The sequence below is a fragment of the Antedon bifida genome, chromosome 5, assembly GCF_963402885.1.
Source record: "Antedon bifida chromosome 5, ecAntBifi1.1, whole genome shotgun sequence".
Classification (NCBI taxonomy): Eukaryota; Metazoa; Echinodermata; class Crinoidea; order Comatulida; family Antedonidae; genus Antedon; species Antedon bifida.
Window position 1 is genome coordinate 29,580,855 of NC_136230.1, and position 15,393 is coordinate 29,596,247.

Sequence of the window (15,393 nt, forward strand, 5' to 3'; positions counted from 1 at the left end):
CTTTACCGCGTACCGCGTACATGAAGCGCTAAGCTATTGCTTGTCGTCACATGATCGACTGCGCATGTTTCACATCGAGTTTGTAGTCAGTTCAGATTCCGTAATTTAATTACCGGTATTTTTTCATTTTATATTAACATATTTTTGTTTGTATACCATTGATAATGTAAATTTTGTATATATATAATGATTGTCTTTAGTTAAACAAGACAAGAAAAAATACCAACCGAGGAAATAATGGACCTTTGGGACTTGGGGGGGGGGGGGGGTGCGTCTGCACCCAACGCACCCCCCTGGATACGGGCCTGTTTTAATACTATAACAAATGCTAGTGATGTTAATAAATTACGAAGTTAGTGATCATAAATAGAATTCTTTTACATTTCTATAAAATGTGTTATTATACAACATATGAATGTAAATTTTTCGAACAATTTCACAATAAAAAACCCTTTTACGGCCAATGGTTTTTGAGATTATAGATATGTGTACTACCAGTACAGGTCAAAGGTCAATAAGAAGATTTTGGGTCATTTTCGTGAAAAAAGTTCTTATTAGACTGAATAGAAACATATAACTTAATTAATTAATTAATTTGAGCCCTATTTAAAGTTTGTCCAACTTTTAGTTACGGAGTTATATGATATGTAGGTCAAAGGTAAAAAATTCTAAAAATCATACTTCCGGCCATTTTTGGACAAACTTTTTCATTAGAACGAATATTAATATGCATCTCCCAAATAATTTGACATTAAAATTATTTAATTTAATCTAAGCGTTACAAAGATATGACCATTTTGTTTTCAATGGGTCAAAACATTCAAATTGAGGTCAGAGGTCAAAGATGAATTTTAGAAATTTGACAACATGGGTTTTTATAACCAGCATGATTCAAATAAAACACAATGTTTACACTTTCCCCATGATCTGCACACGAAAATAGGGATCTGGACTAGTGGTGGAAAACACTCTCAGCAAGTTTGCTTCATTATGCTTGATACTCTGTGACGACACGCTTCAACGTGACGTCATTTTACTTTAGCTGCATGCGAAGAAGTAGTCACAAGAATGAGTAATACGCGGTTTGCGTATTTTTTTTTTCCAGGACGAACGTGGGCAGAAATCATGAATAATTCATTCATGTATAATTATAACATAATAGGGAACATTATAGAGGGCGCTATATAAGCATGCAGAGCAGAGCCATATATATAAAGAGTTACGACATTGGATTATAGTCACGTGATATGCAGATCAATTTGTGTCAAACTTGTCTCCGTTAATGCATGTAAAGTATAGGAGCAAGAAAATACTTTAAACTTTTTCTTATATTTAAAAAAATGTAATTGCACATTTTACGGTGAAATATCGATGTGCACAGCGTACAGAAGTACTTGCGGCAAAGAATATTGCGCGCGCGTGCGCTAGTACATTATAAAGTTCGATTGATTGATTTTGGAACGAAACATCCCATAACTACGTCCTATTAATAACAATTATGTAATATTTTCAATTCATAATGCATGCTTTGATGACTAAATAAAATAATAAAGTGTCGTGGATATATTTGTTAATATATTGAATAGGGTATGAACAATATTAAAATAATAAAGGCAAATTATTACAAATGAAATGATGAACGAGTCTCTGAAAGTTTGTGTCAAAAACACACAGAGAGCCATATACTGTATAAAAAGAGGGGTGAATTTGTGTGTTTTTTGTATTGGTTCATGCTTTGATGTATCCTGACTTGCATGTAGGCCCTAGCATTTATTCTTTTGTTATTATAGACACAATATATATATGTTACCAAATTAATACCATTAATAAAATTAATTACTAAAATAAAAACGGAATATAAGCGTTATTTCATAGACAAAAAAATCTAAAAATAATGCATGAACTATAGGAAAACGCTATACAAAAGAGACGCGCGCGCCCTCAGCGTGCGAATTCTTTGACACAAAAATGGCTTCTAATTTTCAATGTCGTAACTCTTTATATATATGGCTCTGATGCAGAGAGATTAAATAAATAGTGTAAACAGCGTTTGCCAACCGAAATGTTTGGTCTAGTGGTAAAGGCTTTAACCTATTACACTAAAGCCCTCCGTTCGAGGTCTTTGATAAACATGTTTTTTTTAAATAATAGTTGAGAGAGATTATTTAGAGGGTTAGGTTTAGTATATTTAGGAAGTAGATCAGCTATCTTGCAATTCTTTATAATAGAAAATAATTAAGGTAATGAATTATTCATGATTTCTGCCCACGTTCGTCCTGGAAAAAAAAATTACGCCCGCGGCTTTCCCTCTGTAACAGTAATATTGTCCATGCGGTAGGGCGCCACCATAAGTCAAGATGTATAAACTTGTTGTGACGGTCACACTAGCTAAACCTGGACCACCGGTAGTGTTTTCATGATAACAAATGTTATCAACTACATGCCAACATCATGTTAAATGTTGTTTGGATATTTAATTGTTCGTTTAAAGCAATTTATTTAGTAAAAAACTGCCGAATAAACAGGGCGCTACCGGTCGTGTTGTTGTTTACGCGTTTTCACGAAGGATAGTTTAATAATATTTCTATATTTAACTTGTTTCTGGTAAAAAAAAATAAATATTTCTTATTTTACACAGATGATGAAACCCAAGAAAAATCCCAAGCCGTGCGAAAAAGAAAATATTGGTAATCCGATTCAAGTATCGGAGGAAGGAGAAAATATTGAGATTCAAGATACATTGTCACAACTAGGAATTGCCGAAGATCCGACAGAAAGGCAAATAAACAAGGAGAAAGAAAATATTGGTGATGAGAGAGAAAATATCGGTATGCCGACTCAACCATCGGAGGAACGAGATATGGTCATGAGACCGATTAAAGTAAAATCACAATCAGGAGGAATTCCCAAACAAACGAAAAGTCAAATCAACGACAACGACGAGCGAGAAAATATCGGTATGCCGACTCAACTATCAGAGGAACGAGATATGGTCATGAGATCAATTAAAGTCAAATTACAATCAGGAGGAATTCCCAAACAAACGAAAAGTCAAATCAACGACAACGACTACCGAGAAAATATCGGTATGCCGACTCACGTGCGGGAGGAACGAGATATAGTCATGAGATCAATTAAAGTCAAATCACAATCAGGAGGAATTCCCAAACAAACGAAAAGTCAAATCAACGACAACGAGGACCGAAAAATTATCGGTATGCCGACTCAAGTGTCGGAGGAACGAGATATGGTCATGAGACCGATTAAAGTAAAATCACAATCAGGAGGAATTCCCAAACAAACGAAAAGTCAAATCAACGACAACGACGACCGAGAAAATATCGGTATGCTGACTCAAGTGTCGGAGGAACGAGATATGGTCATGCGATCGATTAAAGTAAAATCACAATCAGGAGGAATTCCCAAACAAACGAAAAGTCAAATCAACGACAACGACGACCGAGAAAATATCGGTATGCCGATTCAAGTGTCGGAGGAACGAGATATGGTCATGAGATCGATTAAAGTAAAATCACAATCAGGAGGAATTCCCAAACAAACGAAAAGTCAAATCAACGACAACGACGACCGAGAAAATATCGGTATGCCGACTCAAGTGTCGGAGGAACGAGATATGGTCATGAGATCGATTAAAGTAAAATCACAATCAGGAGGAATTCCCAAACAAACGAAAAGTCAAATCAACGACAACGACTACCGAGAAAATATCGGTATGCCGACTCAAGTGTCGGAGGAACGAGATATGGTCATGAGATCGATTAAAGTAAAATCACAATCAGGAGGAATTCCCAAACAAACGAAAAGTCAAATCAACGACAACGACTACCGAGAAAATATCGGTATGCCGACTCAAGTGTCGGAGGAACGAGATATGGTCATGAGATCGATTAAAGTAAAATCACAATCAGGAGGAATTCCCAAACAAACGAAAAGTCAAATCAACGACAACGACTACCGAGAAAATATCGGTATGCCGATTCAAGTGTCAGAGGAACGAGATATGGTCATGAGATCGATTAAAGTAAAATCACAATCAGGAGGAATTCCCAAACAAACGAAAAGTCAAATCAACGACAACGACGACCGAGGAAATATCGGTATGCCGATTCAAGTGTCGGAGGAACGAGATATGGTCATGAGATCGATTAAAGTAAAATCACAATCAGGAGGAATTCCCAAACAAACGAAAAGTCAAATCAACGACAACGACTACCGAGAAAATATCGGTATGCCGATTCAAGTGTCGGAGGAACGAGATATGGTCATGAGACCGATTAAAGTAAAATCACAATCAGGAGGAATTCCCAAACAAACCAAAAGTCAAATCAACGACAACGACTACCGAGAAAATATCGGTATGCCGAATCAAGTGTCGGAGGAACGAGATATGGTCATGAGATCGATTAAAGTAAAATCACAATCAGGAGGAATTCCCAAACAAACCAAAAGTCAAATCAACGACAACGACTACCGAGAAAATATCGGTATGCTGACTCAAGTGTCGGAGGAACGAGATATGGTCATGAGATCGATTAAAGTAAAATCACAATCAGGAGGAATTCCCAAACAAACGAAAAGTCAAATCAACGACGAGCGAGAACATATCGGTATGCCGACTCAAGTGTCGGAGGAACGAGATAATATTGAAAGTACTCAAGTTACGTCACAATCAGGAATTCAAGAACAACAAATATTATTCCAAATAAATGAATTCTGGCGGAGCATGCCCGTCAGACGACCTGTTCAAGAACAGGGAACCGGAACCGTCGTTTTTCATGATCCTCTCTATTTAAGCATTGAAGAGCAGAACAAAAATGGGTAGTCGCATTATTACCCCGTTAAAATGCACACTTGGGTTTAGAATGTCGCAATTTGCACCTTGGGAGAAAAATAAGATCAATAGGCCTATTACAACATTATATAACATTATAACATCAAACTTCTAATTTTTCTGTTTTTGGATCTTTTTAATTGTCAATACATTTTATTTGAGGTGGTGAGTTTTGGCGTGACATGACTGAACACTGATAGTATTTAAAAGGGGTTAACGTTGGCCTCCCCACGGATATTTTTCCTTGCTATACTTTACCAATAATGAACTCAACTTATAATTAATATTATCAATAATATTATCACAACATTACATAATTATGGCATAGAAGCCTCTATTATTATTTCATATAAATTACGGTGAATGCACAAAACCGGAGCCTTACAAGCATAATAAGGTTATTCAACAATATGCTTATAAAATTGGTAATAAAAATAATTGTGTTTTTTTTCAATGAAATAAAACATACTTTCGTAATCCTAAATTCCTATAATGTTACTGGTATCAAAGAACTTATAACACAAGTGTCCTGTTCTTCAATTTGCATTCAAAACACAGTATCGGAAGTACAGGGTTAAAAGGTCAAACTGGGCGACGCCATTTCACAGCATGGAGAAGCGCCCCCTCCAAACTAGGAAGTCAATTACTCTACCCCCATAGAGTATTAGCAGATCCCCTCTATGGTTTTGACGTTCTAATTTGATGCGGGCGCCCTACTCCTCAGTCAATTACTCGACCCCCCTAGAGTATTAGCAGATCCCCTCTATGATTTTGACTTTCTAATTTGATGCGGGCGCCCTACTCCATGGCTCACAATGGCGCCACCCATAGCTCTATTCTATCCCACAATGCCTTTCGAAATTGTTACGCGCTTCGGACGAACAGAAGATTCTTGTGTTATAAGTTCTTTGCTGGTATTCCTTGTATGTTTCCTTATAGACAGTTCCCATGACGATCGACTATTTGTCGATTTTTGATTATAATAAATAAATATTGATTGATTACACATGCCTACTAGGCTATTCTCTTTTATTACCCGAACATTTCTAGATATAAACTATAATCGATTATTAATAATAATTAAAAATCATTAATCTATAGGCATATGCATTTTATTATTTTTATCACTAGAACATATTTATTCATTCTGATGAAGAAGTGTTTCTAAAGCTATAGGTATTAATTTCTCTATCTCTGTCCAATGATAAACAATTAGTGTAGGCCTAAATAATAAACACAAAGTTCAGTTGATTTGTAATCAAATAAAAACATTAAAAAGAATATGGAGAAAGGTTCGGTACCTAAACAATTCCAGGTAATTGAAACACAGATTTTTATTGCAAAGCATAAAAATATGCACTTTCTATAAAGATAACGTTACATTTTATATGTTAATTCGTATTAAATCTTAATTTTACAGTCATATTATTCTACTGTTATATAGCCTATTTCCTATAGAATAAGTTTCTTGAAATTGAGTACCATAGTGTCTCGCGTTTATTTGCAAATAGGAAGTGTGACTAGCTTCCTATATGCACATCTTTGACAAAATAAACAAAACGTTTCAAGAAGGAAAACCTGCCCGCGAGAGAAAACAACTTCTCAGAATAAACATTCATAGTTTCTCTTTGCATCCGTGTCTGCCTAAATACATAATAAACATAATATATAATTAAACAATCTTAATTTTGGCGAGCAATAAATTCAATAACAATTGAGTGCTGGTCATGGAATCTGTGATATAGTAGGTATTTTAAAGTATTTTTTTAAATTTTATACCGATGTTGATAGTATATGTAGACTTGCATTGCCCCATTTAACTTGTTATTCCTTGTATTTTATGCTTCTCCATTGGGAGTTCTTTTAAAATACTGTAAACAAATAAATATGATATGACATGACTCAGCCCTAATTATTCTTAATCAATTTCGGCAAAAATTATGTGGATAGGCATCCTTATATTAGTAGTAATGTCATATTGTTTCATCTAAAAATATGGTTTGCTTGTTTAATGCACTTTTGTGAGCACCCAGGATGATAATGCCAGCTAAATCTTCTAAATCTAAACATTTTAAATCAACTGAAGCGCGTATTTTAAACCATTTCACAACTTCATGATTTTTTCATTTGATTTGAGCGCTTCATGTAGAGTAACAAGTTTATTAGTTAGTGATTGAAAATCATCCCATTTTGAATAAAAATTTTGAGTAAAAATGAGACATCTCTTCAAAACTAAGAATTCTAGCTTTGAATATTTTATAGGCCTATACTAATAAAACGTATACTTCTGTATATATCTCAGCTGATGATATAGAATAATAGATTATTGAAGTAATAGAGTTATGGAGTAAATTTGTAGGCCTTCACAACAGTGACAATGATGATGTTTCTAACTAGTAAACCTGTAATTTATTTTGTTTCCTAACAAAAAATTAAGTAAAAGCAAACGTACTGTAATGATCTTTGGTTTAAAAAAAAGTACAGGAGGTATAGAGGGCGCTCTACTACTTGAAAATTAAACAAAATAAACAAAAACATTTGAAGAAGGAAAAGCTGCCCGCGAGAGAAAACAACGAACAAAGCATGGCGGCGGGTGCATTTTTTAGCCGTTTGAATCTCTTCTCAGAATAAACATTTCATAGTTTCTCTTTGCTCCCGTGTCTGCCTAAATACATAATAAACATTGTAGAAATGGACGATACGTTCTCGTTTGGATTCTGGGGGAAATCTAGCGAAGAATTACTTCACTCAAAATTTCCGATGCACCGGGCCTGCCGCGATGGGGATGTGAAGGCTTTGTCTGACTTACTGCTGTCTTCGGCTGAGGATCAGCAAGACTTGTTTGCAGAAGATCAGTTCTATGGCTGGACACCAGCACATTGGGCTGCATACTATGGAAAAGTATATATTAAAGCCTTCATTAATACACTATGGCTTGGCCTAGGCTAGTTTTAAGTAATAAGTTAATAATTATGAATAGGCCTAGGCCTAGACTTTTTTTATATTGAATAATAAAACTGTCAAATAATACACTAGGCCTAGGCTAGGGCCTATAATTATAATACTGTATAAAGAAGGCATAAAATAAAATACTTCGTTACTACTTAAGGCCTAACTACAAAAAAAATACTAGCTCCATTGGCCTATCTAGGTAGGGCCTAGCCTAGTAGTAGCAGGAAGTGGAAAATGATGTTGATACTTTACAATAGATAGACAATTATTATGTAGGGCACCTAGACCACTTCTGCATCGAAGAACTTTTACAATCAAATTAATATTGAATTGATATTTTTGTTTTATTTTTTCAGCTTGAATGTTTACAAAAGCTTGTACTGGCTGGAATCAGCTTTGATGTTGCAACAGAGAGGTTTAACCAAACACCTACACATATAGCTGCATTTGGTAAACAACCACAATGTCTGCTATGGCTTCTTCAAAATGGAACCGCCGTTAATGGACGGGTAACGTGCATGTTTAGTGCTTCTTCTAACCTCCTATTGATTACGGGAATTCTGAACATCCCTCAAAACGTTTAATCACTTTTAACTACAAAAAGTGCTTTAAAAAGGAAATAAAAGTAACCCTTATTTATATTCCAGAGACCTTCCTTAGTTTAAAGATTCCAGTGATATTCCATGATAACAGTAAATATTAATAGGAACAAGGCCAACAGCCATAAGTCGCGTGCTAAAACGCATAGTGATACCGGACCGACAGACAGACCGACCGACATAGTGAACTATAGAGTCGCGTCCACGCGACTAAAAATAAGTAACTGTTAGTGAACTCTACCAAAACAGTTGGACCAAGATCTTGGTTATGAACTTGGTTAAATGTAAACAACCACTTTTATTTGTTCATCATACATACACTGTACATATTAAAAGATTTTAGTTAATACAGTACTTCTCTTTCTATATTACTGTACTCTGTTTTTTTCCTCCATTATTTTCTTGAATTTAGTCTACTCATAATTATAGTACTGTATGTAAATAAAAAGTAAAAATGCATATTATAATAATAGCTAATTGACTGTTGAATATTTCAATGTTTAATTGATTGTTTATTTCAGGACTATTTGGGAGAGACAGCCATGCACAAGGCAGCCAGGAGCGGAAGTATAGAATGCTTAAATCTACTGCAGACGTTTGGAGCAATTCCTAGGTACAAATAACAATAATATTATTTTATTTAAAATTATGAAATGCTTTGATACTTTGTTTTTGCTATTGTTACGGGCTCGCTCGTTACGCTGAAACCAACAATAAGAATATAACAAAACAAATTGTAGCTGTTGTCCATCTTTATTCATCTCCCCTCTTTCTCTCTAGAGGGCTCACTTCTGTGTGACAAACCCATCACACTATGTTGTTGACTTGTGTTGCTAATTAATGTATTCCATTCTGTAAGGGCCAGTGGCCGTATTCACCAATCACACTTGTGAGATATTTCCCTTAAGTATCTCACTTAACTCAATAAATATTTAAGTACTTCCCTTAAATTGTATTCACTTAGATAGGAGATTTTTTTTAATTTTAGGGTACAAGTGTTTCCCTTAGCCTAAGTGTGAATGGTGAATACGACCACTGGCTCCCCTCTGTGAAGTGGGAATTGAAGTTAAGATTTCAAGTGGGTTCATTCTTGATTGATTGATGATATTCATGTATTTGAAGGCAGGGACAATTAAAGCTTAAATATACGCCACCCAAATCGAGCACCTCAGCCTAAATGAAGTTGAAAATTATTCTGTCCTAATAGCAAGTTGAAAAAAATACAATTGTGAAGAATTTGTCATCATTTCTTATTTTTGTATAGTGTACCAAATAACAATGGACAAACTGCAATGGACTTGGCTGTAACGTGTGGACACCAGCAATGTGCTGAATATCTACAACAAACGGTCAACGGTGGTGTACCTGATGGTCATCATCTAACCAATGGTCATGCAACAACTGGACAAGTAAATGGCCATGAAGTCAACGGTCATACAGACATGGAAATGTCGCAGAATTGTTCCAATGGTTTTCTCAGTCGGAAAAGGACATTGATGGATTTGGAGAATAACGATTCAAAGAAAGCAAGGACAGATGGTATGTATATTTTTGTATTTCTTATTCCATTCTTTTCTTTTTTCTATACTCCTTTCTTCTTCTTTCTTCATCCATTCTTCCTCAATTTCTCTATAAACTCTAGTAAATCTCTTTTAGGTATATTCTAAGGACATTGTCAAAATTATTCTACTGCAGTTACTGCAGTAACTACTATAAATAGTATTTTAACATTGCTTTTTGCAATTTGATGTATTTTTTCAAGAAAAATGAATTTCAATTTTGCTTAAGTTGACCAATAAAATGTCTTGAATCTTGTTTATTCCTTAACCTGTTTATGATACTATTATTACACAGTGGGTAATCACACAGTGACTGCCTCATAAACCATTACATTGAGGAAAAAATAAATCATACATTGCTGCAGTACAAATATGTAGTTACTGCAGTAGAATCATTTGACATGATCCCTTTCTTCAAATCTGTGTGAATCTTCCTATCTTGTCATTTTCTCCTCCTCTGTACCACATTAATTCATTTTTTCCTTGACTATTTTTCCTTCCAAAACTTTTTTTGTGTCTCCTTTTGGTTTGTTTATTTTTAAGAATATGCACATGAAATTGTATTTAATAATTTTATTATGAAATTATAAGGATAATATTTATATATTTTGGTGTAAGTCGGCTTTTTTGTGTCCAAGAACCTGGCCATAATACAGCCCATCTCCTTTCTATAGACTCTGTATCGGCTTTCAACTGTGGCGTAACTGCCACGAACATCGCCAGTCATCCTGGTGATTCCATGATGACCGCCGAACCGACATTAGATAATAATTACGAAGCCATGGAATTGGAACCTGTAGTACCTAAGCCAAGACCTAAACCAGCACGGTGGAGGTGCCAGGCTTTTGTTATATGAATATTCAACTAAAGCAAATCAATATTCATATATTCTGATCAATATTTAAATGAAGCTTATGAATATTCATAATACTGTAATCATCTTTTGAAATTGGGTCTGCGGAATGCTGTGTGATGTGCTTTTAAAAATAATCGTGTGATTGAAACGTAAAAGGTCTTTTCAATAAGGTTTTATTTGCAATGTACACTAGGGTATTCAAGCAATTAGTGACTACTTTGCAGCAGTATATCAAAGGTTAAAGGTCAAATGTTAAGTTAAGTTGTTGAATAATGTACAGTATAACGAAGCCTCATGGAAGCAGTTACCATAGTGATAGTAGTTTAACTTTGTAATTAATTACTATGATTTAATATTACTCTTAAAACCATGTAATTATTGGAGTAATTCATTGTAGATGATCTCAGTGCTGGCCTGAGTGTTGAGGGCGCTGCACACTCTGAGGAAGAGGAACTAATGGATGATGACTCACTCGTGACTAAGGTTAATGTGAATGCGATGAACCATGTCCATTCACGTCCGATAACAATCCAATGTAGGACTCTGAAAGGACACTACATTTGATAAAGTAGGAAATGTAGAAAATTGATTTAAGATTGTTCATATATGATTTAGTAATTTGTATAATACCTACAGAGAGTCATCAGAATTATCTTCCTATTAAAAATATGTCTAAATTTAATTTTAATACACCGCAAGGTATGAGTCTTTTAAGATAGGACAATGTTTAAGTTAAGTTCCGTGTGTGAAGCTTACTTTGTTAAGCTCTGTCTACACTACCACACTTTATGTGACAAAAAAATGTGCTGTGCCCATATACATGTATGGAGATGATGATGTCATAGACATATCACTACCATATTAGGGCATATCACTACCATATTTAGACACATCACACAGAGCTTTATGTCTTGATATTTAAGGCTAAAAATAGAGCTCTACCTTTTGTTATGTGGAATATTTATCATTAACTGTGGTATAAAAAATGTCAGTAGTGTAAGGTATTTATTTTGTATGTGTTTACGAATAGGAATAATGCATTTTATATTAATTTATATATTTTACAATCTTGCCCTTATTATGCTTGTTCGTTTTTATGCATGTAGATGCCCCTACTCCCCTGCAGTTCACACCAAACAATGCTACCCAACCAGCACAACCAAATCTGGCCAATGGTAGTATACCTCACACTAACACTAACGGAATACATGCGTCGTTAGATGTTAACTGCAACTCGGAAACCAATGACATGCAAGTGGATGCTGCTGAACCAATGGTAGAGAATGAAAGTCATTTTATGAACGGTGTTGATGCGGGAGTGTCATCATCGTGCCCCGAGAAACGGTCCAGCCCGATGTCAAGCATGCTAGAACATCAAAAGTCGGTGGAGCAGGCCGCGGGTTATGACAATATTATGTACGAAGCGCTGTACGGTGGCACTCCATTCTGCCATGCGTATTGAGATTGTATTACATTAATACAAAAGATAAACATTTTGGCATACATGGCGTGTCATAACTGTAGTTGAGCTGGAATTTAGTTACAGACAAAAATCAAAATGCCCGCTGTAAAGAAATAATAAAACTGTAGCAAGTTAACCTAAAGCTATGTCTACAGTGTCAAACTTTATGTGATGTGCCCATATATGGCAATTGATTGATACCATATTTGGGCATATCACTACCCTATTTGGGAACATCACACTTCCTTTGTTTGATAGTGTAGACAGAGCTTTAGACCTGTATACGATCGATTACATTTAATATTTTCTAGACTAGTCAAAGCAATATTGGCCAGCATTACGTTTTGTGAAATGTTTATATTTAAACGTCTTATGTATATGGTAGATGATTTTGTAAAAAAATAATATTCATAAATGTATCTATTTTATTTTCCTATTGCATGGCCAACAAGGAATGTCAATGATAAACATTCTTTACATACTTAAGTCCCGTTTAATGCTATAGTGTGTGAATGCCTTGGTGTCCAGGGAGGATTTGAACCCTGGACGTGGAAAACAAATTGTCATAACAAACAAGAAACATGTGTGTGATATTTTAACAAGCTTAATTATTCATTTAATGATGATAATAATATAAGTACTGGAATCTTATTGATTCCTCCATTCATATACAAAGGGTGCCATTCTGCTTTAACTTTTATCAACAGTATACGTAGTAACTCAAAGTAATGCTTAGTTTCCACTAGCGACGTAACGTAAGAAAATGCCTTTCCATTAATTGTGCTTTCCCCCGCCTGCGTGAAATCAAACCGATGTTTGCAGTACTGTTGTTTCTTCGTGGGTTCCCACTTCTTGTGATTACGCAATACATCACTTTTCGTCAATACGTTATCGAGTTGCGTCGCTAGTGGGAACCACGCTTAAAAGCTTTATGCTTTCGTTAGGTACAACGCAAGGACGTAATCGCAACTGTCGCTCATCTTTGATCAACTCGCTTGCGTTGCGCTTACGTCATTTCGTTGCGTCCGCAACAAAGCTTAACTTGTAATATTACAGTAAACCTTTTCTTTGAGATGTATATACATTTAGATGCAAGGTTTTGAGTACAAGTATTTTTCATATTAGCAACTTGCTGTAAATGTTTGTGAGAACTCAGTCTAGTGTGAGTGAAGTAGAACAAAAGATAGAATGTAAAATAATTCTAAAAGTTGGAATGATTTTTAATATTTAGTATGTATTGTGTATATCATTGTTAAACAATGGAAAGAAATAGAGTTTATGTGTATATACTGTTTGGGTGCTATTACAAAAGTATAAAAACTATACTGTACTCCAAAAGCTTGGTTCCCACTAGCGACGCAACGTAAGCAAATGCCCTTCCAATAATTTTGTTTGCCCCCGCCTGCGTGAAATCAAACCTGTGATTGTTCACAAACAAACCTGTTACATCGTCGGTTCCCACTTGTGATTACGCAATACAGCACTTTGCGTCGATACGTCGCTGTCTTACGTTGCGTTCTAGTGGGAACCACGCTTAATGCTTAATACTATTCTTTTGTATACAGTAACATTGTATATACAGTATAACATTGTTGAACATAATATCATAGTTTGGTTGCCACCCCACTTGGACGTACGCGCGGCAAGTAATTTGACCAATCACGACTCGTTGGGTTGTTCGTGGATGTGCGTACGTCATTGTATTGCGTCTAAAAGTGGAAGTCTAAAATGATCACATACGTTACTCGAACGAATAAGCGGTGTAGTTGAATACGAGCTTTTTACAATCCAATAACTGCCATGATTTTTGTAAAAGATATTGGAAAACGTAACGTAACCAGCGAAACCACGCTCCCACTAGACGCAACGCAAGGACGTAAGCCGCAACGCAAGCAAATGACCAATCACAAGCGATGGTTTAGTCCAACCGTCGTCTGTGATTGGTCAATTCGCTTTGGAACCAAGCTTTATTTCATAATTTACGGTTTTGCGGTATTACTTTAGTTGTTATTTTTTAGTCAATTTTGTATGTATGTAATATTTATCATGCTTTTAGATACTATTTGAATGCAATGTCCATAATGTTTTTCAATGTTTTATAAGTTTAAAACTGTAGTACAGTGTATTATGTTTTTGTATTTTTTGTAGAAAACTTATGCTTTTTAGAATTTGATTTGTTTTATATTAACAAGACTAATCTTAAAAATTGTTGTGAATTGTGCTGTAAGAAAAAAGAATGTCTTTTTTAGTTTAAAAATTATGAATTTAATTAGACTTATTTAACATTTATATTTGTTTTGGTCATAATGGCCGCCCATATTTTTTTTCAAATTCTAATTTTTACTCACAGGACGAATCAGTCGATATACAGTACAGTATGATTATTTTTAGCAATTGTATGTTTTGCCTTGCTTCAATTAGATTGAATTGCCTTTTATATTATAGAAAAAGTTCCGTTTCAGTGTTTAAAAAAGGATACTTAATAAGCAAATAAACTGAAACCAACCAATATGTCTGACATTTTTTTTGTGTAAAACGGTTCATCCAAAGTAGGCAATCAACAACAGGACACTGAGCTGGCCTTGTCAAGATAGAAACTCCTAACAGTCCTTTGATCTTATGTCTGGCTGCGACATATACCAACAGTACTGTACTATGTACATTCTCCGCGACGCGCGGTGTCTGTTAAGGGGCGTGGTAGTGATCGTGTCGCATCCACAGATAAACCTTTGATCTCCGGAGCTCAGCATCCTGTTAGATTGCCAAGGTGTAGGCATGCGTGTATAGTACAAATTGTAACTGTTGTCTCCAAAAACTGTACATAAACGATAGGCTTTTCTATTGAGCTATTAGAACGCACCAACGTACATTTTATTGATGAGCGTTGTGATAGCTCCTCCGTCGATGCAAAGTATGTCCTTTTTTTCCTTGTACTGATTCTATACCTACTAGTAGGCATAGGCTTACATGCTTGTTTACTTATAATTATTAATGAAAACTGTATTTCTAAAATTGTAATTTAGTTGATAACTTTAGTTCCCGTACAAGTAGATTTGTTTCGTTTTACCACACATTTACTAAAATGTGATATTTGTTTTTGTTTTATGAAGGAG

The 15,393-nt window shown here is 35.1% G+C and overlaps 1 protein-coding gene across 3 annotated transcripts; it reads left to right on the plus strand.

The window, feature by feature from the left end:
- Nucleotides 1–7,404: 7,404 nt before the first annotated feature.
- Nucleotides 7,405–14,789, plus strand: LOC144842142 (uncharacterized). Of its 3 annotated transcripts, XM_078698527.1 has the most exons (6): nt 7,405–7,753; nt 8,161–8,313; nt 8,925–9,016; nt 9,668–9,942; nt 11,216–11,386; nt 11,925–12,065. In XM_078698527.1, the coding sequence occupies exons 1-5, from the start codon at nt 7,544–7,546 to the stop codon at nt 11,380–11,382; spliced, it is 897 nt and encodes a 298-aa protein (XP_078554653.1). In that variant the 5' UTR covers nt 7,405–7,543; the 3' UTR covers nt 11,383–11,386; nt 11,925–12,065. The 3 variants fall into 3 exon arrangements, with proteins under 3 accessions (XP_078554653.1, XP_078554651.1, XP_078554652.1); XM_078698525.1 differs by lacking the exon at nt 11,216–11,386 and having other exon boundaries at nt 11,925–14,789; XM_078698526.1 differs by lacking the exons at nt 11,216–11,386; nt 11,925–12,065 and adding an exon at nt 10,637–11,202.
- The last annotated feature ends 604 nt before the right edge of the window (nt 14,790–15,393 follow it).